The sequence below is a fragment of the Ornithodoros turicata genome, chromosome 1, assembly GCF_037126465.1.
Source record: "Ornithodoros turicata isolate Travis chromosome 1, ASM3712646v1, whole genome shotgun sequence".
In the NCBI taxonomy this organism is placed as follows: Eukaryota; Metazoa; Arthropoda; class Arachnida; order Ixodida; family Argasidae; genus Ornithodoros; species Ornithodoros turicata.
Window position 1 is genome coordinate 98,612,281 of NC_088201.1, and position 25,439 is coordinate 98,637,719.

The following is a 25,439-nucleotide window of genomic DNA, read 5'->3' on the forward strand; positions in this document are numbered from 1 at the left end:
GTGTTTTCCTAACGGTCCCCAGAGCCACCTGGTCAACTGCCTGTAGGCGACGTACCTAAACTTCCTGCATGTTCCATAGGCAGGTATAAATTATGACATGTAAGTTTCTGATAACAGAAACTGAACGCGCACGTGAATGAACTCACTTGTTTACTTCGCTGTTCCGGATAACGGCATAGTCGTCGCTTTCTCTCACATAGCAGTAGGACACCTGGAGCACCTCAGTGTCCAGGCACAGTATCTCAAAATACTCATTTCTTGTTATGAAACCGCTGCGTTGCTTCTGTACCGCCTCGTTCACTTCGCGGCAACAAAGGCATTCCTCTGCTGTCGGCATCAGTACACATTTGCCGCAAGTACACCTGAACATGAAGAAGCAATACCGAATTTCCACTGTGACCCTCTCAACGGTTTCATTGCACATGTAACTAACCAAAGACTGTTCCCAACGCGGTCAGGCGACGGCGATGGAGGCAATTCGTCCTCCGTCGACGACTCCGCGGATGGCATCATGTCGTGTTGACTCTCCGGCGTGCTGTCATACGAACAGAAGTTTTGCCGGCGTGACCGTTCGAGTATCCGAAGCTCGAGGGCACTCAGGTTTGGTAAGCTGGACATCGCAGGGCGCGTCTCCCAAAACACTTTCGGTTTTGCCGCAAACCCGGACGCGGATGACTAAGCCGAAAGTAGCCACAGGCTAGCTAGCCGACACGAGCCAACCCAGTGTTGTTGCGAGGCAGTACTCAGCCTTTCGTTCGAATGCAATCTTTGAAATTCGATTACTCAAAGAAAACAGCGATTCCAAAAGAAATATTTCGGAACTGAGATGTGCAGTTCCTAAACTTTCAAAAGATCATAAGGTTTCCCTGGGTTAGAATTCACTTTACAGTTCCTTTAAACAGTCTGTACGGTTTGCAAAAACTAGGTACTTCGATACAACATTGCCATCACTTCTTTGTACTAACCCTAACCATTTTGGAATTCCGCTCGGCCACATCATAGTCATACAGTAAACCTCATTCATGGTCAATGATACTGCTGTATCCCCTGATTTGTGCGCGTGTGTTCTTAACAATGAGTTCTCCAAGTTGTACACTGTAAGAGATCCTCAGGCTCTATTACCATCCATAAACGATGCATTCACTACAGCTTTTCCTATGGACCCTGTTGGTGTATTTTCACTCACTGACAATCTAAGGCTATCTTCCAGCTGTGGAACCGACAACATCACGTCTAAGTTTCTCAAGAGTACTAAGGAAACCATTGGCATTTTATTGTATCAAATATTTTCGCAATCTATTGAGTGCTGTAGGTTTCCGGACGACTGGAGGACGGCGAAAGTGGTTCCTGTCTACAAGTCTGGTAGCAAGCAAGATCCGGGTAATTACAGACCGATTTCGTTAACTTCCGTCCCCTGCAAACTTCTCGAGCATATCATTTATTCCAATGTTATTCGTTTCCTCGAAGCTAACTCCTTCTTTTCTAACTTACAACATGGTTTCCGGCAAGGGCTCTCATGTGAGACTCAGTTGACATGCTTTACGAGCGATCTATTCTCCTCCATGCATTCTAAGTCACTTACTGATGCCATATTCATAGATTTTCGCAAAGCTTTTGACACTGTTCCTCATCATCTGCTTCTTCAGAAGCTGTCGGCCCTGAAAATCGATCCTAAAATTGTAGCTTGGATCGGCGACTTCCTTCATAACAGAACTCAGTTTGTGTAAGCTAACAATTCATTTTCTCCTTCTACGCTTGTCACTTCAGGGATCACCCAGGATTCCGTCCTCGGGCCTCTCCTATTCCTAATATACATTAACGATTTACCTTCCTCTTTATCAACGCATATAAGGCTCTTTGCTGACGATTGCGTATATACTATATATATAAACTCCTCCAGTAACGTGTCTGCCTTACAATATGATCTTGACAGCTTATCATCTTGGTGTAAAACTTGGCTCATGTTCTTGAACGTTAACAAATGCAAGCACATAGCAATCAGTCACACTAACCACTTTGTGAATTCCTACCTCCTTGGCAACGTTGAGCTGGTTAGCGTACTTAGTTACAAATATTTAGGTGTGCACATTTCGAGTGATCTTAGATGGGACATCCACATTAATTCTGTGCACTCCAAAGCCAGCCAAACGCTTGGCTTCATCATACGCAATTACTCAAAGGCACCATGCGACTTAAAACGGCAGCTTTATGTTACATTTGTCCGTCCAAAATTAGAATAGCATAATCTATTTGGGACCCGCACCAGGGTTCCCTCATTAACAAATTAGAAGGCTTACAAAATCGAGCAGTTCGCTTTATATTTTCTGACTATTCCCGACACTCAAGCGTAACACTACTCAGGAAACAAGCCTCCCTTCCCCTTCTTTCTGTTCGTCGCAAAATAGCTCGCCTCACATTGCTTCACAAGTTTTACTACCACAACATTCTGCCCAGGTATCTCCTGCTCCCACCACCCCATCATATTTCCAACTACCTCGACCACTCAGAGAAACTACTTGTTCCATTTAGTCGCACAAATCACTTTGCCAATTCATTTGTTCCCAGAACAGCGAACGACTGGAACCGTCTTCCCGCCTCAACCGTCATCGTCCGGGACCCTAATAGCTTCCGCAAGCTGCTGGACCAATTACTTTGGATGTAATTCGTTGTATTTTCCTTTTATTATGCCACTCCCCTCTGTAATTCCCTGACCTGAGGGTAAATAAAGAAAGAGAGAAAGAAAGCATTTGCCACAGAAAAGGCACTAAAATTTTACTGATATCCACCCAGTGATTCTGCAGATATAAGGTGCATACAATATATACTACAGCACTGTAGCGTGCTAAATTGCTTATGCTGCAGTATTATTAACCGCTAATTAAATCTAAACTAGTATGTGAGTATGGTATACTGCAGCGAATAAATAAATCAATCACTCAGTCAATCAATCAGTCTGAACATATGCACCATCACCAAAATAATATTGCGCAAGTCTTGAGCCTGCTAATATACGCGCTCGCGTAGCAAAAGCATTATTAGGCAATTAAAAGGAAAGTGTCCAAGTCTAATATATACACGACGGGATGCACACGGCTGTTTGTGAACGGACTTGTTCGTGAAAGCGCCTTTACAATGCAAAGTGTAGTGTAGCAACACGAGAAGCCATAATAATGCGGCGCAACTTATCGTGCACGTCCTCGTATGTCGTATGCGTGCTCTACACTCCAATCCCACAGCAGAGCAATTGAGCTTTCAAACAACAACCATCAGTTGAACAATAAACACAGTGAGATTAATATAAACTCGCTCGAAGACTGGTACACAACGCTGGACCCAAAACCCTTTGCCGCTGACGCCGCGTATCGCGGAATCCGTGGAGAGCCGCCACCGGGAGCGTCTGTCCTGTCGCCTGCAGCAGTCCTCCTCAGGTACCCGCGGACGCGGCTGTAGAGTATGTACCACTGCGCCCATACACCATGTTGCAGGCCCATTGGCCTAGATTGAGCGCGCGCTCCGATTGGTCGAGAACGTTTTGAAATCGCATTTTGTACGCGCGCATGTGCGTACAGCGTCTCGGCCGTTTTCAGCATAGTTTCGAAATAGCATGGCCGGCATGTCGTCCTCCTGTGTTCGGTGGTGTCAATCGACAGAAGAGTTTGCAGAAATATGTTCGCGGATTTATTCGTGCGTTATTGTGAGTCTACGCGTGCTGTGCTGTTCCTGGACACAACTATTATCCCACGAACAATTTCTCAACTGCGGTACCAGAATGCTTCATGAGTTGGAGCGTGAAGGAAAAGTTCGGGCGCCGTTTGATTTCGAGGACTGTCAACAAACACAGGATTACGTGCCACACAAGCGCTTTTCGCTTCGCTATAATGGATGCACCGCAGGCAGCGAAAGAAGATGCTCATCATGAAATGGTACGCACTCATGAGACTGGCTCTCAGTATTAGGAGTTGAACGGTGTGTTCGTTCTGCTTCATGTTCGAACTTTGTCCCAGTGTGTCAGCAACGCAGTGGGCTTTGTACGCACAGTGCACCCATGTATCAGATCTTTGAATTAGTGCTTTGTATCAAATAAATCTTTATTTTACCCCAAAATCGCTTTAGTTATTTTGAATACCGAGTAACGGCGGCAGGCCTGAAATCCAGTAGAAGTCGATGGTAGCCAGGACCGACCGAAAAGCCAGCCAGACATGGGGGCTCCTGATTGGCCGACTGGTTGTGCATAATATCCACCACGTCGCAGTTTCATTGGTCGTGTGCCCAGTGTTGTGTGAATTATCTCAAACTATGGGCTCTATGGGGAGCTGTTGGAGCCAGAGCCGTATATTAAAAGGGAGTCTGGCCATTAATGGGTCATGCCTATACCTGAAGCTCCACCCACTTTTTCAGCTTTCCGACCAATGAAGTCTTGAAATAAGGGGCGCTATCAATCTGCCTATCCTCACTATTTGCCCCCCTATCCAACATGGGCAGCGCCATTTTGGGTGGCAAGTGGATTGGATGGGATAGAAATGGATACCTCTCGCAATCTGCAAAAGTAGTGGATTGTTGGTGCAAATTTGATAAGCGCCACCTAGGGAGCTTAAGGCACGTCGGGAATTGTCGTCTGCTTCCGTCGTTGTACCGCTGCCGACAGAACCACCTGCTGGGACACATTCTGTTGTCGGTATGATTTTTAAACAAATCTACATGAATAGTTCGAATATAAGAGGCAAGAATGTTTATATCCATGAAATCCAGCTGATAAGACTGTACAGCACAGCGCCGTTTTTGTTATGATTTCGTCGTGATCGCCGTGTCCACTAGGCCTAACACCGGCGACAAAACGTATTATTTTCAGTTAGATATCGATGGATGAGCATAAGTTGAAACTGATTTCCGAGAAATTTATATTAGTATGTACATTTGCAGCGTAAAATCAGGTTAGTCTGTGAAAATTTTTTGTCACGAAATCCCCGCTTCACTGTGTTTGTTTTCGTCGCCATTTTGGGTGGCAGTATGGTGTCATGGCGACCCCCTTGGTAAAAAGCAAACCAATCAGAGGAGCGAAACTGTGATTGACAGGTCGAGCCTCTTTTTGTGACTCCTCCCAATGGCCAGACTCCCTTTTAATATACGGCTCTGGTTGGAGCCTGCCTGCAGCGCCACCACAGCCTTGCACAAGGGCGCTCTATTTCGCATCCCCGTCCATTGCCTCCCGGTATCACTCACTGTGCTCCCCGAAGGAGCAATGACGTCATCCGCAGAATGCGACAGCAGCGGCCCCTATTGATGAAGCATCGCTCGTAGCGCCCTCTAGTGGTGTACCCTACACAATGGCTAATGCTTCTATTCATCGGAGATAATCCGTCTAATGGGGGGGCTGCATTTGAAACAACACCCGAAAGTATTCCAGGAAGTATGAAGTTAGTCATCACGACTTGGGCAGTTTGGGTACAACAAGCGGGAATCCGAACAACATCCTCGCTTATGAACTCGACAGGACAGAGTAGAGTTGGGTAGTTGGATTCGACTCGCCCATGTAAGTGCTGTCATGTCGTATTCATCCCGCGTCCCATGGAGTCGAGTGGGGTCAACCCGATAGCAGGGGTATATCGACTCGCTCGACTCACTATGCAACTCTGCGGCCGCCTTACGCTGGACTGATTTCATATAAACATACCACATAAGCCCTTTGTGGTCGGATCGGTTTCGAATCAGCCCTCTAGTGAACTCGACTCGCTCCTCTCGGGTTCATGTGAATGAGGCCAACGTCTCTTCCTGTACGTACACTGGTAGTATAGCGCTGTCGACGCTTAGCAGTAGCAATTACGTTATCTCTTTGTTTAAAGACATGCCATTACCTGTTTTCACGATGACCATTATGATGCTGACGACACCGCCGATTAACATGAAGGTGAAGTTCGGCCACCGTCGTCCCAGGCGATCGAGCACCAATATGCAAATGATGTTCATGGGAAGCTCGAAAGCGGACGACACAGAATATGTGGCGTAGACGTCGAGGCCCAAACGACCCAACTGCATGGAGCCCACGTAGTAACACATCGTTATCATGCACCTATTGTGAATAATAATAAAAAACATACATTCAAAATCATATTAAAAATACAGGGTGTTACCCTAAAAAAAGTATACCCGTGCTGCCATCCGGTACTCGCCAATTACTCAATGTAGGTGGCACACAGTGCGATCTTCATATAGAGCTCATCAGGACATTTAATCTTGGTAAATTTCGAAGTGATTGAGCGCAGCAGCACGAAGTTATTACTCAAAACGTGCAATTCCCGTAGTCAAAACAATCAAGATGGCGGCGTTGAGAAGAGCACCCCAGACGACGACGTGTCGCATATCCTGCCAGCGGGATGGAACTGTTTCATTTCGCTTTTGTGTAACTGTCGTATGTTGCTCAGAAGTAAGCAACGTGAGCAACGAAAAATGCCGACGTACTCGGCAGACGACACCCAAAAGAGATGTCGTCTGCTTACTGGGAGGCGCCATCTTGGCTGTTTTGACTACGGGAACCTCACGTTTTGCGCTATAACTTTGCGTTACGGTGCTCAATCACTTCCATATTTACCGTGATGGAATGTCCTTATGAGTTTTACACGTATGCAGCACATTGTACCGCCTGAATTGTGTAATTAGCGAGCACGGCATGCCGGCGGTAGACGTTAATAGGGTAACACCCTGTACACTCATGCAGTGGCTTGCATAGCATCTTTTGCGTCGAGAGTCTCTCAAAGACTTCGAGGGCGTAAAATCTGAGATATTTTTGAAACACACTGGGTAGGCTCCGCTCTACGCCGAGGCGAGGGCGTTCTTTGGATCCTGGTTGTTCACTCGTGTAGCTCTCAATGCGAGAGCAGCACTCTTTGCGCAGCGCATAAGCCGTGGGTAATAGCTAAGAAGTGTTGGGTACATTCGACCTCGAGTAACCTAGTCGTGTGCTAACTGGTCAGTGCTGACATACACCGAGTGTCATGGAGCCGCCGGTTGTACCGCCGCAACCTACATTTCCCTGTTTCTCTCTCTTTCTCTCTCTCCCTACCGAGCTATCCATCCTAAAAGGAGACAGGGGACTAAAAGCGATTATACGAGTATTTACCCACGATGATGTTGAGGAAGGGTGTGGTATTTCAATAATTATATGCCGGTATTACGGAACTACAAGTATGCACTAGGAAGACGGTTCCTACAGGCAGCACCACCAGTCAGAATACTTGTCCTTGGCCTTGGTTGACTCTTGCGTGTGTTTGTGTGATCGCTGACGTCATGTTCTGATCATGCTATACACTAAATGCAGCCTGTGATGTTCTGCTTTGAAGTCGGTCCAAGGAGGCTAAGTTCGTTCCATGCAGAGATAACTTGATGTTTCGAGAGAAGTAATCTGAACACTCCTAATGCCCAGCGCTGCGCACGGTGCTGCCCGTTGTCCAATAGACGCGTTCCGATTATTCTTCTTGACGCATTAAGTTATCTCTGCACCGAATGAACTTAGCCTTCCAGGACGCGTTACGGCCACCCGAGCGATGGTATGAACCCAAGGCCCGTTTTACTAAACAAAATACATTTTCCGATTATGGGAGAATTTTTGTGTTGCTGGAGGTCCATCTATGCACACAGTTTCAGAGGGACCGTCTGCATATCTCCAGACCCCCACCATATACCGCCATTTATTCCGCAAGGCAGGGAGCCGCCAAGTTCTGGAGGCGGTTACATTTTCGGTAATACCACGTTGCATTCCGAACTAAATAGAAGAACAGTTTCTGCTCAAAATATCGGCAACTCTCGTCCTGTGGCAATTCTCCTCATAAATCAACTTTAGTAGTTGGTGTATTTAGTATGATGACTGGACATGCAGGAAAAAATTAGGCATTTTTTTATGTGGTCGTAACGGGTCCCATAATGCCTTTGACACGTGCTCTGGAAAGCCCATCAGCACCAAGCGCGAACTATTAGGTCGTTGTCTTTTACTGTGAAAAAGCTGAACTGTGGTCTGAATTAGGGTGACCAAATTTCTGATGGTAGAAAACGTGGCAAAATATTACGGTAGAACAGGGAGAACATTGTACGAAACGCTGAAACTATTTTTTCTTCTGCAAAGGGCGGAGAATGGGGTAAATTGATTGAGGAGCATCCTGCCTTTTTACTTCAAGCACGGCAAATTCAGCAACACAAAGATTTCCGTGCACCAGTCTCGAAGGAAGGTACTAGTGGATGTATGAAAGGACGCAGTACTAAATTGTATTCCGAGAAACGAATATTTTCGTGATATAGGTTCTCAAAAATACTACACGTACGGGTGATAATTTTAGGACATGTCACGAAGAAGTTTGTTTCAGTTTTGCTTTCATCGATTCAGACTGATTCAGAGACTGTTCAATATCCACAAAAAAGGAATACTTCACTGAGGGAAAATCGGTGGAACGGCTTGTAGCGCAAAACTGAATGTCTGGTCGCCATAGTCTGAATGTATCCATTTCACACAAAACGTTGCTCTGTTGAGAACTCCATGCTTACAAGGTAGCAGTGGAATTGGAACAATTCGTAAAATCGCCTCGAGGGTGCTGTGCTCCTGTGTTGAAGAACATAGCACCCTTGAGGCGATTTTAGACATAACTAGAGGAACTGGAATGACAAAACCGCGTCCCTAATTTTGCTGTGTATGGCCTGCGTTGGTTTCAGCGAGTTCGTGAAATTGATTTCATTAATTATGATGAAATCTGTTGTTTCTTAAATTATAGTACCGTAGAGCAAACCCAGGAAGTCTCAATTCACAATATTTACAACTGCAGCGACCTCCTGTGATGCACCGTGAGAGAAACTAAAACGGAAATCGTCGTAGAAACATCACGCCACCGATTACGGAGCTCGAAGTGAATGGTGTTGTGCTGTCTCGAAGTGCTCTAGCTGATCACTTCAATCAACACTTTGTAAATATTGCCACGGATACTCGGCCACAATCAATCTCTACACCTGACGTTGGCTTTGTGAATGCCTCCTTTTTACTCAATCCAGTAAATGACAATGAAGTCTACTCCATACTATGTGGCTTGCGTAATAGCGAAAGCAATGACATTTTTGGTATCCAGGTGGCACCTGCGAAGTATGTTGCCGACCTAACCGCACCCATACTTACTCACATATTTAACATGCAGATGCCTATCGAAATGCGAATTTCCACGTAGTATGCAAATAGCAAAAGTGATAGTCCTCTTCAAAGGTGGAGACCGAGGTAACTTGGGAAATTATAGGCCGCTATCGTTTTTGCCTATTTTCTCATAAGTTCTAGAACGGGTTATTTTTTTTACAGCTCGATTCCTTTATTACAAAGTTTTCTATAATAACGGACTTTCAGTACGGCTTTCGTAAGGGGCGCTCCACGGAGCTCGCACTTCTCAAACAAAAAGAAATTATATTAAATGACCTGGAGACTTAAAAAATTACATTAGCAGTTTATGTCGATTTTCGAAAGGCCTTTGATTCATTAAATCATACAGTACGGTTGCAGAAGCTATATCGTTATGGCATACGTGGAGTACCTCTTTCCCTATTGAAATCCTATCTCGCTTTTCGATAACAGTCAGTAGAGAATAGATCGATAGTAAATTATCTTCTCCCATTCATATATCTTCTGGTGTACCTCAGGGCAGCATGCTTGGGCCTCTCCTGTCCAATATTTACATAAATGATATTGTTAAGATTAGCTCTAACGTCCACTATGTCATCTATGCTGACGATGCCAGCCTATATTTTACGGGCACAGATCCCAATGAAATCGCTGATAGGGCCAACGGAGTGCTTTTATCTTTAGATTACTTGGCCAACAATAATATCTTTCAAATAAATAACAAGAAAACGAAAGCTGTACTTTTTCAACAACAAGAAAAGCAAATTTCATTGAACGTTCCTTTGAAAATAGGAAACTCAGAAATTGAAATCGTAAATGACATTAAAATGCTTGGTGTGCATTTCTCGTGCCATATGAGCTGGGACGTGCGCGTCAGTGAACTTTCCACTAAGCTATCCCGAGTGTCTGGAATTTTATGAAAGTTTAGGTCTACACTTCCAACTCTTGTCAAACAAAAATTACATAACGCCCTTTTTTTCTCTCACCTTTGTTATGGTTATTTAGTGTGGTGAACCACTACTAAAACCAATAAGGATATATTGTCTAGAATTAAAAAGAAAGCGGTACGCGCTATTTCCAATGAAACCTTCCTGGCACACTCATAGCCGCTGTTACGACGACTAGGCATCGTATCAGTTAAGTACCTATACGAATATGGGGCCATTACCCTGCTAAAGCTCTCTGATGATCAACAACTTCAACTATACACTATGTCACAACTGGAGAAAAATACTAAGGTTCAAACCCGTGCCAGGGAAGCCTGGAAGGTGCCCGTTACCGAACGCAATATGGGTCGCACATGCTACGCCACCAGCTGCCCTTCCTCCTAAGCAAGCATGAGGAAATCTTTCTAAACCAGGAGTTCAAAAACATCATTAACAGGCGTCTCCGGTTGCACTGGGTTGAAAACATGCAAACATAAAGTTATGATGACATGGCATCTTTTTGTCATAATTAAATTCCAATTCAATTAATTAAATTAGATTCTAAAAATTGTAGTAAATTATGTGTGATTTTTCCTTCGTTCGTTCGTTCGTTGGATCGTTCCATGAGTATCTGTTTCTCTACGTGCAGCCACAGAAGCCATCCTAATCTGTAAGTTTGAATTTCAAACACGTCTAGCGTCATTTACTTATTTCTTTAATGGCCTTTTCCCCTCTTTATAATTCACTGACTTGCACTGTGGCATTGAGGAGTGCTCAGTCACCCTCCCAGGTGTATATCGCTCGCTGAGTGACCCCTGGTTTGGAAATCCCGAACGATGCGCAGCTACCCAGGGCTGACGAGCCGCAAACACGGCGAAACACGTGTCCTCTGGTGCTGTCGCATCGTTCCATGAGTATCTGTTTCTCTACGTGCAGCCATAGAAGCCATCCTAATCAGTAAGTTTGAATTTCAAACACGTCTAGCGTGATTTACTTATTCCTTTAATGGCTTTTTCCCCTCTTTATAATTCACTGCCTTGCAGTGTGGCATTGAGGAGTGCTCAGTCACCCTCCCAGGTGTATATCGCTCGCTGAGTGACCCCTGGTTTGCAAATCCCGAACGATGCGCAGCTACCCAGCGCTGACGAGCCGCAAACACGGCGAAACGCGTGTCCGCTGGTGCTGTCGCATCGTCCCATGAGTATCTCTTTCTCTACGTGCAGCCATAGAAGCCATCCTAATCTGTAAGTTTGAATTGCAAACACGTCTAGCGTCATTTACTTATTTCTTGAATGGCTTTTCCCCTCTTTATATATATATATATATATATATATATATATATATATATATATATATAAAACGAAAATATTTTACGTATTATTGAATCTCCTGTTCGTTCCTGGCCGAGGCAGCCAAGGCAGTATTAGTTGTGTAATGACGTAAGTGTGCATCATACGCATGGCGAGTCTGCTATCTCTAGCGGTGAAGTTACTGGAAACTAAGATATTTGACATTTTTGTGAATCTGCTATTCGTTCCTTGTCAAGACAGTATTAGTTCTGTAAGGATGCAAGTCTGCAGCATATGTGTGGCGAGTCTCTGCACATAGAATATGACACTCAGAAATTAACAAAGAACATACAATATCGGCAAAATGAGCAGGGTGCTGCGACGAATCCTTGGCGTCTCCACCAGTGCGAAAGTTGTCCTCCAAAATGACTTTGTATCTCCCGCGCAGCTGATTTCCAAATCGTCCTCACCTTTCTGCAAATAGACATACAATAACTTAAGTAATTATCCTGCGCACTATAGTTTTTATGCCATTATTATAGTAGTGATAAGCTGATGTTTTTGTTACAGTAGAAATGGAAATAAAAAGAACGCTGCGGCCGCCTCAGTCGTGTCCTGGCCGGAGTATTTTATATAGAAACATTACGATCCCGGATTCATTTGCTCCTTTGCTCCAAACTCGTTCGCATCAAACGACACGGCGAAGGCAGCGCGCTGCCTCCATTCGCCGCTGCGCCTGGGGTTTTCTGGAGTCCTCTGTGTCCTCCACGTTGCGCAGCCCCCTGCAGATACAACCCATCCTCTTCCTAGATCGCTTTCACACTCGCACAAGTCGGAGCTGCCCCGCTAGTAGACGATCGACACTCGCTGTGCGCGCCGGCAGTCAGTGCCTTTGCGGCTAATCTTCTTCGGCGCTTCATTGTTCTCCCTATTGGTCACTGGTGTATTCTGGGGATTCTTGGGTTCCTTTTGAGCCGTGCTTTCTCCTGATTGCCGTTTCCTTCAATTCCCGTCACGTTTCAGTTTAATACATGACGGCATTTGGAAATAATCTGGTATTTCAACTTCGCAATTATTTGGAAATTCGATCGACGTCCTAGCTTCACGTGTTCGCGAGAGAGACTGCAATGTACGCGTGCCCCCATATTTCGGTCTCTGTGGCAAGCGTCATCCACACCCAGAAATGGCGTCACCCACCGCAATTACCTTATTAGCTAGAATCTTACACATGCAAGCTATCTGGATTTAGCTGGTTGGCTGCTATCGGCTTATTCCTTACTGAGCTATCGCGTCATGAAATTCATGATAATTCTGTTGCATCGTAACTTTTGATCTGGCTACTACACCGAACTTACAGACGTTTTCACATCGAAACAGGGACGTGTCTCCTATACAGCTCCGATAGATTGCGGGCTATCGTGGCTGCAGTAAGCCAAATAATAAGCAAATAATAAACCACAAAACATGTTCGTTAATGTAATTAGCATACAGTGCGAACTATAAGGGACAAATCTTCATATCAACTTTGTAAATGAACTTACACACGTGGATGCAACATCAATGGAATTTGTTCCGCTGCGACATCGCGTTCTTAGAGAGCAGGTTACAACCGTTGCTACTAAATAGAAGAACCGTTATTTCATTAAGTTGCTTAACCGTGGAGGCTACGTGATTAAAGGGGCTGTCGCATCCGTCCCAATTTCTAGTGCCGTTTCTCTCGTCGCTCATCACTAACAATAACTCCGAGTATTCCTCGCGAACTAATGGAGTGGTTCCTTTGCAATTTGATGTAATGCGAGGCAAGAGCAGCGCCGAATGTCGAGAGTACGCCGGAATTGTCACTCTGGAAATCGGCGAAAACTCCACTCGGACAAAGCCAATGAACGATTGGCCGGAGTGCCTATAACTACGGGTGGGCTAATGGGAGGGTAACTGCAGGTTATGGGAAGTGTTAGATAGCCTTCTGGAATATCGCACCTTGCTAAGCCTAGGATTTGTTGGTAGAGCTACACTGTACAAAAAAAATTCACCGTAGAAAAAACGGGCAAATGCAAGGAAAGTTGGCTGACAAACATTGGCCGTTTTGTTACGGTGGCCTCGTATAGGTTGTGCCCGTGAAAAATACTGCATTGGCTAGTAACTTTAACAGGCACACGCCGTGTAGCATTACTGTGCTGTGGTCTTTAAAAAACTGCATTGGCCAGTAATTTTAACTGGCATATGCCGTATACCCTTATCATGCTGTGCCCATCCCTGGAGCCCCCCCCCCCCCTCTTTTTTTTCTACATATAGTCGTAGTAATGAGAGCAGTTTAAGTAATGACCATGCGTAACACATTGTGATGTTTGTCAGATTGTGATTTATTTTCTATGTACATAGTGATGAAAATGCGCTAATCACCTCTGGCATCAAAACCCTGCAAAGAGAAAGGAAACTGTTACAGGGAACAGGGCAACTGACATGCAGTTATACTCACCGTTTATCTTTCAACAGAGGAACATACGAAGGCACCATGTGTACCCATCAGTCAGCTCCTGCATAAAAACCTGCAAAGAGAAAGGAGGTTATACTTACAGTTTTATTTTTTATTTAATTAATTATTTATTTATTTATATTTTTTCAAAGGAAGAACATATCAAGGTGCACACAAAACGCGAAGACGGCACGGAACTTCTTTCGGCAGCGTTCATAAGGACATCTGACCATGACCCTCTATTACGTGCTGCTTCATATGTGACAGTATCTCTACAGCGTGTTCAAAATTAAGCTTTCACTAGCACTTTATAAATAGGCGAACAAAAAAATTTGTGCTATTTGAACATGAAAGAAGTGATGTTCTGAGGCTGGAACAACATAGAAAGGACAAATACATACAGCTAGCTAACCTTTTCAGTGACTTTCATCATTCATTGGTGCTATTTTTCTGTTCCTTAAGTAAGAAACAGGTGTTACGTAACTAGCAGCACCTGTTTCTCACACAAGGAGCGCAAAGTTATCATCCAGTTTCCTGTGATCGCTGTGTTTGCGTAGCGCTCGTGAAAGCTTAATTTTGAACACCCTGTATATTCGTAGTGAACTGACGCGAGCACGAATGGACGTGACGTACATTCGTGGTTTCGGAGAGCAAATCGATTCGAGGCGACCGTCCTGGTGTGTTCTTGTAACGTCCCAAAATGTGATATCTCAGTGTTGCATAGTTCGCCGCCGTGTACACGCACAACGCATGACAGCACGGTATTCTGCTCGCTTCATGTGCATGTCTACGGTGGTCAACGTAGCCCATCAAAGTGTTAAAAACACACGAGCACCTTCCGCCACGATACATTACAATAAGAGCGCCTTGATCACCCTACGAGCAAGGACGCATGACACACGGAGATCTGAAACTAGGGAGACGACTCACAGCAAACGCGAGCCACGATTTGCTGGTGTTCGATAAGTTCAACAAAAACAAAGCATACGGTGCACCACGCTCAAACCGCAAAAACAGAATGTGCGGAGAGAAATGGGCTTACCTGGCTACGTGCATTCACGAGATTTACAAGGACCACTTCTTCTTCTTCTTTGTAGGGGGTAGTCCACCTTCATCAATCATCGCCCGCGAAAGGCGTTGGGCGTCTGGCGGTTGTGAATGACGGCAGTGACCCGTACTTGGCTTGGCCTTGCCTCCGCATTGAAGTTCTCGGCCGGCGCATGATGATGGCACCACCGTTTTACGTAGTTTTCGCAGTATTTGTGCTTACGGTAACACGCCGTCGTCAGATACTATTAAACGCCCGTAGAAATCACAGTATTTTTTACAGTGTAGGAGCGCAGTAACGTGTTCCATGCAACATGGTCGCATCGGAACTCGCAATGGTAAGGGGTCATTCCATGCTAAACGTCCCAGGCATTGCGCTCGGCCATCCCCGATTTTTTCACAGAAATTGCTCATGCAGCCGGCTGTCCGGCTTATTTTTGACAATTTTTGTTTCACGCCGTGCCCGCCTCTTGAAGATCGCGATGGGACATGTGACCTACCTGTTGAAAAAAATTCTAACAATATAGTTTTTTTTTTTTTCAGAAATTCCAACAAAATCTCTTCTGACTGAGTACGAAGCAAAATACTTTCGTGGCGGGACCGTTGAAGGTTGGTCGACACTGTTTATCCATAGCTTATCCCCCGAGAAAACGGTAAACGTTCGAGGACTTCAGGATTTTTTTTACGGAACCCTCTAATTTGTTAGAGCAATTTAAAGTGTTTAGCGTTGTTGTCTAGGAAGCATACAACGTGTTAAAATTATTTTGAGGCGCGCGGACTTAGAAGAGTACGGAGACAGAAATCGAAACTTTCGTAAATATTGCTTTTTGTCACATGTTCAGCCGTCGATTGCAGTCTGAGTTGGTCGTGATACAAATATGAATAAAATAGCACTTGATAGTACGCCACTTCAACATTTAATTTGCAAAGTTTCACTCGACCAGTTCTTGTTTTCGCGTCGAAAAAAAAATAACAAAACGCGTTTCAATTAAACTTGAACCACATTTCACTTGAAATAAATCGGGCCCAAAGGAATCGGGATGGGCCAGCGCAGTGTCTGGGACGTTTGGCATGGAATGAACCAAAGCGAAAGGCGGCGTATTTATCGAGGGCATTTCACTTTGTATCTTACGGTGCCTATGCGGAGCAGACGAGCTCTGAGACGATCGGCATGTTAAATGGCTGCTCTGGAGCAAGAGTATTTGGCACTCCCCCCGTTAAATGATGCCGCTCGTACTTCGACGTTTGCAAGCGAGCGCGCTCTCCACGCACCTGCTTTTGTAGACCGCATCAAGAAACGTCACGTTTCCTCTTCCCTCCTCGCCAGGAAGGCCAATAAAGAGAACGTGGGACGGCAGCAGAAGAGAGAGAGTGAGCGGGGAAAAGAAAAAAACGAGAAACGGGGCACAGGGAGCATGTTCAAACCGTTCAAGCTTTCAAGTGCCGTTTACTTGCTGCACCAGGAGCACCAAACTCAGAGCGCCAGACAAGGAGTAAGAGACGGGCTACTTGACGGCTAAGAGACGGGCTACTTGACACACGGGTGAAACACGCCGGCCATTTTGTAACTACCCTCAAGTGGGTGCTTTCCTCAAAACCGCCACCTTGCGAGGTCACATGTCATAGAAAACGCCATAATGACGTCACGTGACTTTGTTTTCATGTCGTTTTTGGCGCTTCCCGACATATTGTTACGAAGTGGGAGAGGAGGATGAAACTCACGCTCATCCATTCTTGTTCATTGTGTAATTAAACCTCTGCATACCGCTTGCACAGCTGTATGTTTCCTCTTCACAAATTGTTGGAGGTGCGGGGCCGCAGGGACAGAGACGAGCGGATGCATCGTGACAGCTTACAGATCCGTGTTTACCAGATCTCTGATAACTCGCTCCTTTCCAGGATCGGGTTGAGCATTGGGACAGGGGTTCGCGTTGCTGTTTATCGCATCGACAGAAAGGGCCGAAAGTTCTTCACGAACTATATCCTTCACAAGATGCGTCTGCGTCGGTCGAACGTGGGTTATCTTCGCAAATACCGATGTGGTGGTGTGAATGCAAGTCATCGAGGATGCGTTTCCGTCGGCGTTCTTCCATCCGACTAGAGTAGTTTGCCAGGTCTAAGACCTTATTGTATTCCTTCGCCGCGACAGAATTATAGAGTGTAGGAGACAAGTCTTTCAAGAGATGGTCAACTTTATCTACCTCCGACATTTTAGAATCGACACGGCGGAATAAGGCAAGGACATCTTTCATGGAGCTGGTAAATGACTCACCGTGCGCTTGCTGCCTAACACTGAGTTTTGAGGTAGCGGCTGACTCTCTTGTCGTCCCTTTGCCGACATGTTGACCCACCACACTCTTCACAATATTGACCCATTACATCTTCACATATTGACCCATCATTCTCTTCACAATATTCCCGTCGGTATAAAGTCAATAGATGACTGCATCCCCAACAACACGGAACGGCCGTCGGATGTATATAATAGACCTGAATGTCCACAGCCCCTAGCGTGCATTGGGCGCACGTTCTTTTGAGCGCCGGGTCCGCCCAAATTGCTATGCACTGCCGAGTGCGCGATATGGCACGCGGGGGAACGTCCAGACAGAATCTATTGAATCTAACATGCACGTCTGGGACAAAAAGTAGAAAAGTGCGGCCGGTATAGGTGCAGTAATAAATGAAGCTCAAATGTGTCATTTACTATGCAAAACAAAGTGTCGTTTTCACTGATGGACACTTAGTTTGAGAGAACGTCGCTGGTGGAAATATCTGACGGCGTAATTTGAATTATAACGCCTAGATGGAGTTAGCGTCGGCTCTTCTGCTCCTTCCCACCAGAGTTGTACGTAACTCGTTACCCAGTAACCGGTTACTTTTTTCGGGTTCGGGTTTACTTTACCTAGTTACTTTTCTAAAAGTTTTAACTAATAACGTATTCAGTTACAAAAATCGGTAACGCGTTACTCACGTTACTCTTTCCTTTCCTTCGTTTAGGCTCGGCTTCAACATGGAACGACATGGTCAATTACTATGTGGAAATTCCCGAAATCTCGTACGCTTCTAACACGAGGTGACCTGACCTGGATGTTCAGCTCCTGGGAGCCTCTGGTCAACAGTCATTCTTTTGTTGAGTCCTAAGGTGACCGCCTTGACGAATGCCGCAACACTTCCGGGAAGTGTTGCCACCAGGCCGGTATTATACCGGAACGGCCGGTTATTTGCTCGCTCTGCCGATTGCCGGTATGAAGATGATACCGGCAGCCTTTTGCCGGTATTTGTGGTTCAACACCTTTCATAGGGGCTTCTACAGGGTTTTCCTTTCAACATTCCACTACAGCTTGAATAAATCTGGACAGACCCACACAGACCCAACTCCGTAGTCAACAGTCGTTTTGTTAGTTATTCATTATTATTATCATTGTCTTGAGCGAGTACGCTGGTTCCTTCTTTCTTTCTCTCTGTATACTCTCCACCCCTCACCCCACTTTCCCATTCCCGCGAACGTTTCCTCCTTTCCCTCTCTTCCGCCTCCTCTCCCTCAGTCGGTATTTTTCACTATGAAATGTGGACTTCCCGGTCCTGTCGCTGACCATGAAAGCATTCTTGGAAAAACACCCTGGATTTGTTTGTGGGTGTGGGTGTTATCTCCCAGGAGCTGCCAATGGATATATTAGAGTAACTAAGCTCGCCTAAACTCGGATCCTGAGATGACATAGTCATTCTCTGCTGATTCGCCGTGTTGTTGTAAAGTGGGTCCACCCGACGTGGACCACGAAATCCCAAGTTTATTATATGCAGCTCGCGCGTGTCATTGGCCTAGCAGCGTATCCCGTGAAGAAACCTTAGTCCCTGTACTTTCGCTCCCACCTCCACACTTGTGGACTCCAATGACGATCACTCGTTGGATTATGAGATGGCACAGACGATAATCACGTGAGTGTGGCCTGGGTTGGACGAGATGTTCAGGATGAAGGCGGCAAAAGGTGACGGGAATGTAGTATTTTGGTGTGTTCTTTGCCTCCCCAAACTAAAATGACCTAGTGCACCCCACTCGTTGCATTCGAATTTGGAGAAGCGTGCTCAGGTAAGCGTCTTGAACATCTTAGTTAGCTATAGCAGTTACCGTATCGAGGATTATACGGTAAAGGCACTTTATTCCACGCACCAATCGAATACCTCGTGGAGCCAATGCCGTGTTGTGAAGAGGTAGCCCGAGAACCTGGAAACCCTGGCTGTTATGATGATTTACAACCGGGGTGGGGGGGGGGGGGGAGGGGCGGTTATGTTTACTAAATGAAAGGAAAGGTTAGCCATGCAAAGAGCCAGCTGATACAACGGCTTGTAGACGTTGGTGTAGCATTTATCAGTTTGCATAGACGCGCAATATCGCGCTGACGTCGTGTAGCCTCCTAACGGTGGTGCCAAAATAAGGGAATAAAAGCAGCTGTTGTCCTTGAATTCAAAGAACAAAACAAGAAGGAAAGTCAGCCTCGCTACTGATCAGGCGCATCCAACACATTTGCTTGTGGTATCGCGCAAAGGTGGCTGTATTTGATGCGACCATGCCTCACAGCAATTCTTCAGTGTTGCCACAGAGGCTCTCTCAAGCAAACGCACTAAAAATAACCGATGCCCATTTCGGGTACCAACTATTCTTCAAAGCGAATTCCATGGAAATTGTCGGACCAAATGAAGCACGTGTCAATTTTGACATGGTTGTGGCTCTGTAATAGCGTGGTTACGTAAAAGTAACTCGTTACTATCGAGTAACGGGAACGCGTTCCTTTTGTTAATCTGGTAACGGGTAACGTATTTAGTTCCTTTTTTTCGTAGTAACGAGTAACGGTATTTAGTTCCTTTTTTTCGTGGTAACGAGTAACGGTATTTAGTTTCTTTTTTTCGGTAACTTGTACAAGCCTGCTTCCCACCAACTATGTTCTGTGTGTGGCGTGTTTGCCTTGCTGCAGTGCCGCGTTTGCATGTGTTTGAGCAGTTCATAGTAACAGAAATCGTTGTCATAACTACAAGGCAATACACGAAGGGAACGTCAACAACTGGAACGTAAAATTTGGACATTGTCGAGCATTTCCTTTCTCTGCTGCGACGACGTTCCATAGCAGGCGGTGCTGACAGCGGAGCATCCTCCTCATCTGCTGTGACCACGGAGGAGAAGTAAGGAGACCGGACTCCGCTGGAAAACGACGTCGCAATTCCTCGAGTGAATTGTTGGCCGCGGCGCGGCGCTCGCGTTCCCTCCGGTACTAGCTCCGCGAAATCGCCTGCACGGCAATGCGCCGTTTGTGCTCGAATACTCTATTAAAAAGCGTTCAACACGAATGTTTGTTTGATGAGCATAAACAACGGTGTCTCCAGTAACGAGTTAATATTTTCTGATCAGCTACAATTATTTTTTAAATTTTTTTTTTTCCGGTTTCTGCTTCCTCTTTTTTGTCTCATAGATGGAAGCTACCTGTCGGATAAAAATGAAATCGGAAATAGGAAGAAAAAAAAAAACTAAACTTTAATACGTAAAACAAACGTCTGACATTGCCAAAGGTGTAGTGTCGAATGCCTCCGACGGAATCACCTGTCGCTTCTCCTCGGTCGTCCCGGGTATCGTGCCCTTCTCTCTCTGGTGCGCGCGTACTTCGACCACTGCGCTAACACGCTAACATACCCCAAAGGAAGCAAACGTTGTTCCGAAAAGCTACACTTGAATGGTATGGAGGAAAGAGTATGTTAGAAGCTCTGTAATCGAAAGTTGCTGGATGCGATCTTTCCGGAATCGCGCATTATGTGGGTCGCTCTGATGATGGGACACGGTGGGGTTCCGAAGGTTCTGGCACTTAGTTTCTTATTTCTTGTCATACATGCCAATCGCTCGGTTTTGGGAACCATACTGCAAGGAAAGAAAACCACTGGAAAGAGGAACCATACTGCACCACCACCAATATATACCTGCAGAAAAGCTAAAAAGCCCTAATTCCAGTAGATATGAGATTCATCCCCCCACCCCCACCCCCCCACCCGGTACACCAAGATGAGAATCGTCTTCGAGATCCCTTCCTTAAATAGGAAGTGCATGCACTGAATCCTGCACCGCGCATGTGCAAAACCTGCGACAGAAGTGCGTTCTGGTACCTTGGTATTAAACTCGTGTATGCTGGCATGCGAAATGTAACTCTCTATCCCAGCGGATGCATTGCAATTACGACAAAAGGCTCCTGTTTCCCAAAGCGCTGTGGCTGGTAGAGACGCGGGCAACAACTAGCTAGAGCTCTCGTGCAACAGCTGGAATGCAAATACGGATTAACCAGCCCAATGACATCATTACTCTACACTGCGAAGTGTTCCCGGGAAGTAATAGTGATCAATGCAAACCATTCATCAATGTATCAATGTACATCTCGTGGCCGTGTGTTGGCGGTGATGTAAATACCCGTACAATCCTGTACGATGTCGGACAATAACCTTTGTGCTTCTTCGGGTGTCGTGTTTTATCTCAAGAAAAAAGAGAACAGCTTGTTGACTGCGAGAGCACCATGTTTACTGAGACATTCAAGCCGTCAAGCCAACGCGGAGCCCCCTTCACGGCGGCTTCCCCGCATTCTAAAATAAAAACTTCTCGCCTTGCACTAACAAGTCGGCGAAAATTTCACGGAGAGATCGTTCCTTGATACACGACAAGCATGTTTATTTATCAAAATATTTTTTTCTACTTGCACCGGACACACAAGTACATCTCAAAGAGTGCATTGCAGCAACCTTATTTCAGAGGAGAAAGTACCTGACGGAGCGCGAGCGCCGCGGCGCGGCCACAATTAGACTCGAGGAATCGGGAACACGCTTTCTCAACGGCGGCTCGGCAGAGTTCGTTCTCCTTACTTCTCCTCCGTGGCTGTGACATAAGGTCCTTGAGATGTGGACGGTCCCTGGCTCTTCTCGCTTGATGCCCCAGCAGAAAAGCAGTCGTGCTTGTCCATCACCTCCACTACCTACACTGACCACCGCTACACTGACCTATTCAAGAAGAGTGCAAATAGTTTAGTGTCACGTGATACAACTGCTACTACAAATTGCTTGTTGGAACTTTCAGAGCTATCAAGTGGAGGACAGAGTGGATATCTAATGCCTGTGTGGTATTCATAGTGCTTATATTCCTTGTAAAACATGTTTACGCATTACATTTACATACTGTGATATTGTGTATATGGTAGCATCATGTCTTCAAATACCTACATATGAGTTGTGTGCATATTATATGAGTGCATGTCTTTCTTATTTATGCGTGATTCAACTTCACCTCTGCCTCAGGTCCTTCAGTACTAGGTTCGAGAGTGTCCTTTCCTGTTGTCTCTGGGGGCCGGTTGGAGACAATCCTGAAGAAAATGTATGTACCATAAATGCTGTGTTACCTAGATGCAGTGTTGTTACATTATACTGAGACTGCTACCTACCTCACTGGTGTAACGACATCTCTGAGGAAGAGGAGAGCATTGTAAAACTTCAACTTGGGTGCCCCACTGCTCTCCTCTGCTTCAAGCACGTCGTCCAGGCCAGCCCCACTGGCTGCCGCTTTCTTTGCTGCAAGCGGTGTTCTTCGGAAGCTGTCGAACAACCTCTTCAAGGTTTTCTTGCATAGTTCCACTAGATTTGTGACACAAACAGTGATTAGAAGTTCACCATATTGTGGAATTTATTGCACATGTGGTTTTGAGACTGTAATTAAGTTTCTGTGTTTTTTGCTATATGTGTTGTGTAACTACTTGTAAAATAGACAATGTTTTCCTCGTCATGTAGTGCATTTTAGTTCATCAGTGCATTTCAAGGCACAAGGGAAATTTCTCAATTTTGAATTTGTGTTGTGAAGGTTTCTGCAGTTCCCCAGCAAGTACTGGTAAAGAATACGTGAGGCGGTGGTATAATTACAGTTGTCGTGATTATGTAGGATTCTACAATTACCTATTGATGATGCCTATATCATACACATTGATTATACCTGTCCCTTGATTATGTATTCCATGATCAGTGCATTCATTCTGCCGTTTGGAAGTTAACTGACATTATGTGTACTGCAATTCATAATTATGTATCGAACAGCCACCCTCGTAATGACAAATACCTTCTTTGGTTTTCGAAGGAGCTCAAAGATTGTTTAAGTAGGAAGCTGCACAATTACCGGCTGTACAAAAAGAATGGCTCACAGCGCTGGTATGACAAGTTCAACACTGTTCATGCTCCTTGTTGCACGCTGTTTGCCTGAGATAAAACACTTTATGACAAGTCATTTGGGAAGAGTCTAAGTACCAGACTGAAAAAATTTGAAACCTATTAATCAATATAAACGGGGCAACTGTTCTTATGGCCTCGCCTCGCTACTGACCCTGCTATAGTGAGTAAAATATTTGCCGTGAACATATTTGAGTGACATATAACAGCTAGCGTTATTTTTCTACTTTTTGACTCGGCATGTGACACTGGAATATTGAGTATGACTGTCGTCCACTTGCTTCCGTTAGCAATCATGAGGTTCTTTCTGTCATTCAAAGGGTCGAGTCTAAGACAGCCCCTGGTATTGACAGTATTCCTAAGTTTATTTTCAAAAGCTGTGCTGCGTGCCTGTTATATGCTTCCACTTATATTTTTAATTTGTCTTTGCAGACGTTGGTGTCTCCCAGTAACATGAAATTAGCTGATCTTATACCCATTTTTAAGTCTGGTGATCCATGTTCTGTTAATAATTATTGACTGGTTTCTTTGGCATGTTCTTTTTCTAAAGTGCTTGAAATGGCTGTCTATGCTCGTTTCTATTACTTCTTATTTAACAAAATTTGTTCAGAACAATATGACGTTATGAAAGATAGAGGTATGGAAACGAACTTGTGTGCATTTCTGCACTACACAGCGTCACATGTCTGTAATCGGCAACGAGTAGACACTGTCTATTTTGACTTCAGTAAGGCGTTTGACTGTGTCCAGCCGGACGTGCTTGTTCCGAGACGTAGTCAGTATTGCTTGTACAGTAATTATTGTGTTTGGCTAAAAAGTTACCCTAAGGACAAAACTGAGTTTGTTAGTGTGGGTGGGGAGATGATTACTTTGTTTGTCTGTATATTTGGGGTACCTCAAAGAAGCAACTTGGGCCCTCATCTATTTCTGATCTTTGTCAACAATGTCGTTAACGTAGTGAAGCATTGTGATATTTTACTGTTCGCAGATGACATACAAATTTTCCGTTCAGTATCTTCTAATATTGATTGTGATTGTGTTCAAGTCGATATTGACGCGGCTACCGAATGGTACAAGCTAAATGCCCAGATATTTAAAATTAAATTAAATGAAAAATGAAATGTACATACATATTTACTACGTTCAACAAATATTCTGCCCTTTAGGGAAGCCTTCAATGTTGTTGTACGATTACTGGTTAGAGGATGTGCAGATTGAACGAATGAATGTTGCACATCATCTCGATGTGATACTCGATAGCACTTGAAAGCTTGATCATTACATTTCACACATTTATGGCTTCTGCATGAGGATATTGAGGTTTATAAGGCGTATTCCTTGGAGCTTCTAAGGAACTGAATCTGTGATCTGTTTGTTTTACAGCCTTGTTCGCAACAGTTGATTACCCGAATCACACTACTTGGAAAGTATCCCGAGAAAATTTGTCTATATTATTTATAATATATTTTTATACAAGGCGCGGTACCACGATTACCGTCATCTTTTATCGAAGCTGTGTACGGTGTCCATAAGGGCACGCTGTCATCGTCAGGACATGCCATTACTGTACTACTTATGCATAGTGTCCTTGATGCACCGTGTTTCTTAAGTGCCATTGGTATATACGTTCCACTAAGACGAAACAGAGTCCTGTTAATTTGTTCCCCATCATCATGTGACTTATTTGTTGTTTCCCCCGTTGTTTGTCTTGGGTGAATGTACAATCACTTGAAATTTGAAAGTCCAAACATATTTACATACTTTTTTCTTTCGCTTCCCGTGTTAGAAATATTTTCCTGTAGTTTGCTGTTGTGTATCTGCCTTCTTCTGTTTTGTATCGTTTGTTATTTATATTTATAGTACACCTTCGCTTAGGCTTTCGATGTTGGTGGGCACGGCATAACTAAATTCTCTTCGCTCTCGCTCAGCATGGAAAATTACATATGCCCCACGCATGGTGGAAATATTCGAGTTAATACTTTGAAGATGAGGTTTTTCCTGGAGCATTCAGTCATATGCTCACTCAGCCAGGAGTCGATGGCTCACACCTCCCCCAGTTTTGTTTTGTTTTTTCTTTATGCACACAATCAATAAAGACAACCTAAGTGTGCTATTAGTGTAGACTATTATTTACTGTGTATTGTTATTTATTTACTATGTAAAAATTACTGTCACAGTTCTTGATCTTGTGTAAATAAGTATAAATATAAATATTTATAATATAAATAAATAAATAAATAAATAATAACCAATGAATTAGTCATGAACATCATTAGCGGGTTTTGTTCAGTACTGGATAATATCATTAAAGAAATCAAGCAACTCTCGTCTTT

At 44.7% G+C, this 25,439-nt stretch overlaps 1 protein-coding gene across 1 annotated transcript in view; it reads right to left on the minus strand.

The window, feature by feature from the left end:
- Positions 1-25,439, minus strand: part of LOC135367013 (solute carrier family 22 member 1-like) — a 119,633-nt gene that overhangs the window by 48,084 nt on the left and 46,110 nt on the right. The window contains exons 6-7 of the mRNA XM_064600065.1: positions 11,707-11,828; positions 5,853-6,067 (exon numbers count right to left, since the gene is read on the minus strand). Of these exons, the coding sequence (XP_064456135.1) occupies positions 5,853-6,067; positions 11,707-11,828 (337 nt within the window). The remainder of the gene's footprint in view (positions 1-5,852; positions 6,068-11,706; positions 11,829-25,439) is intronic.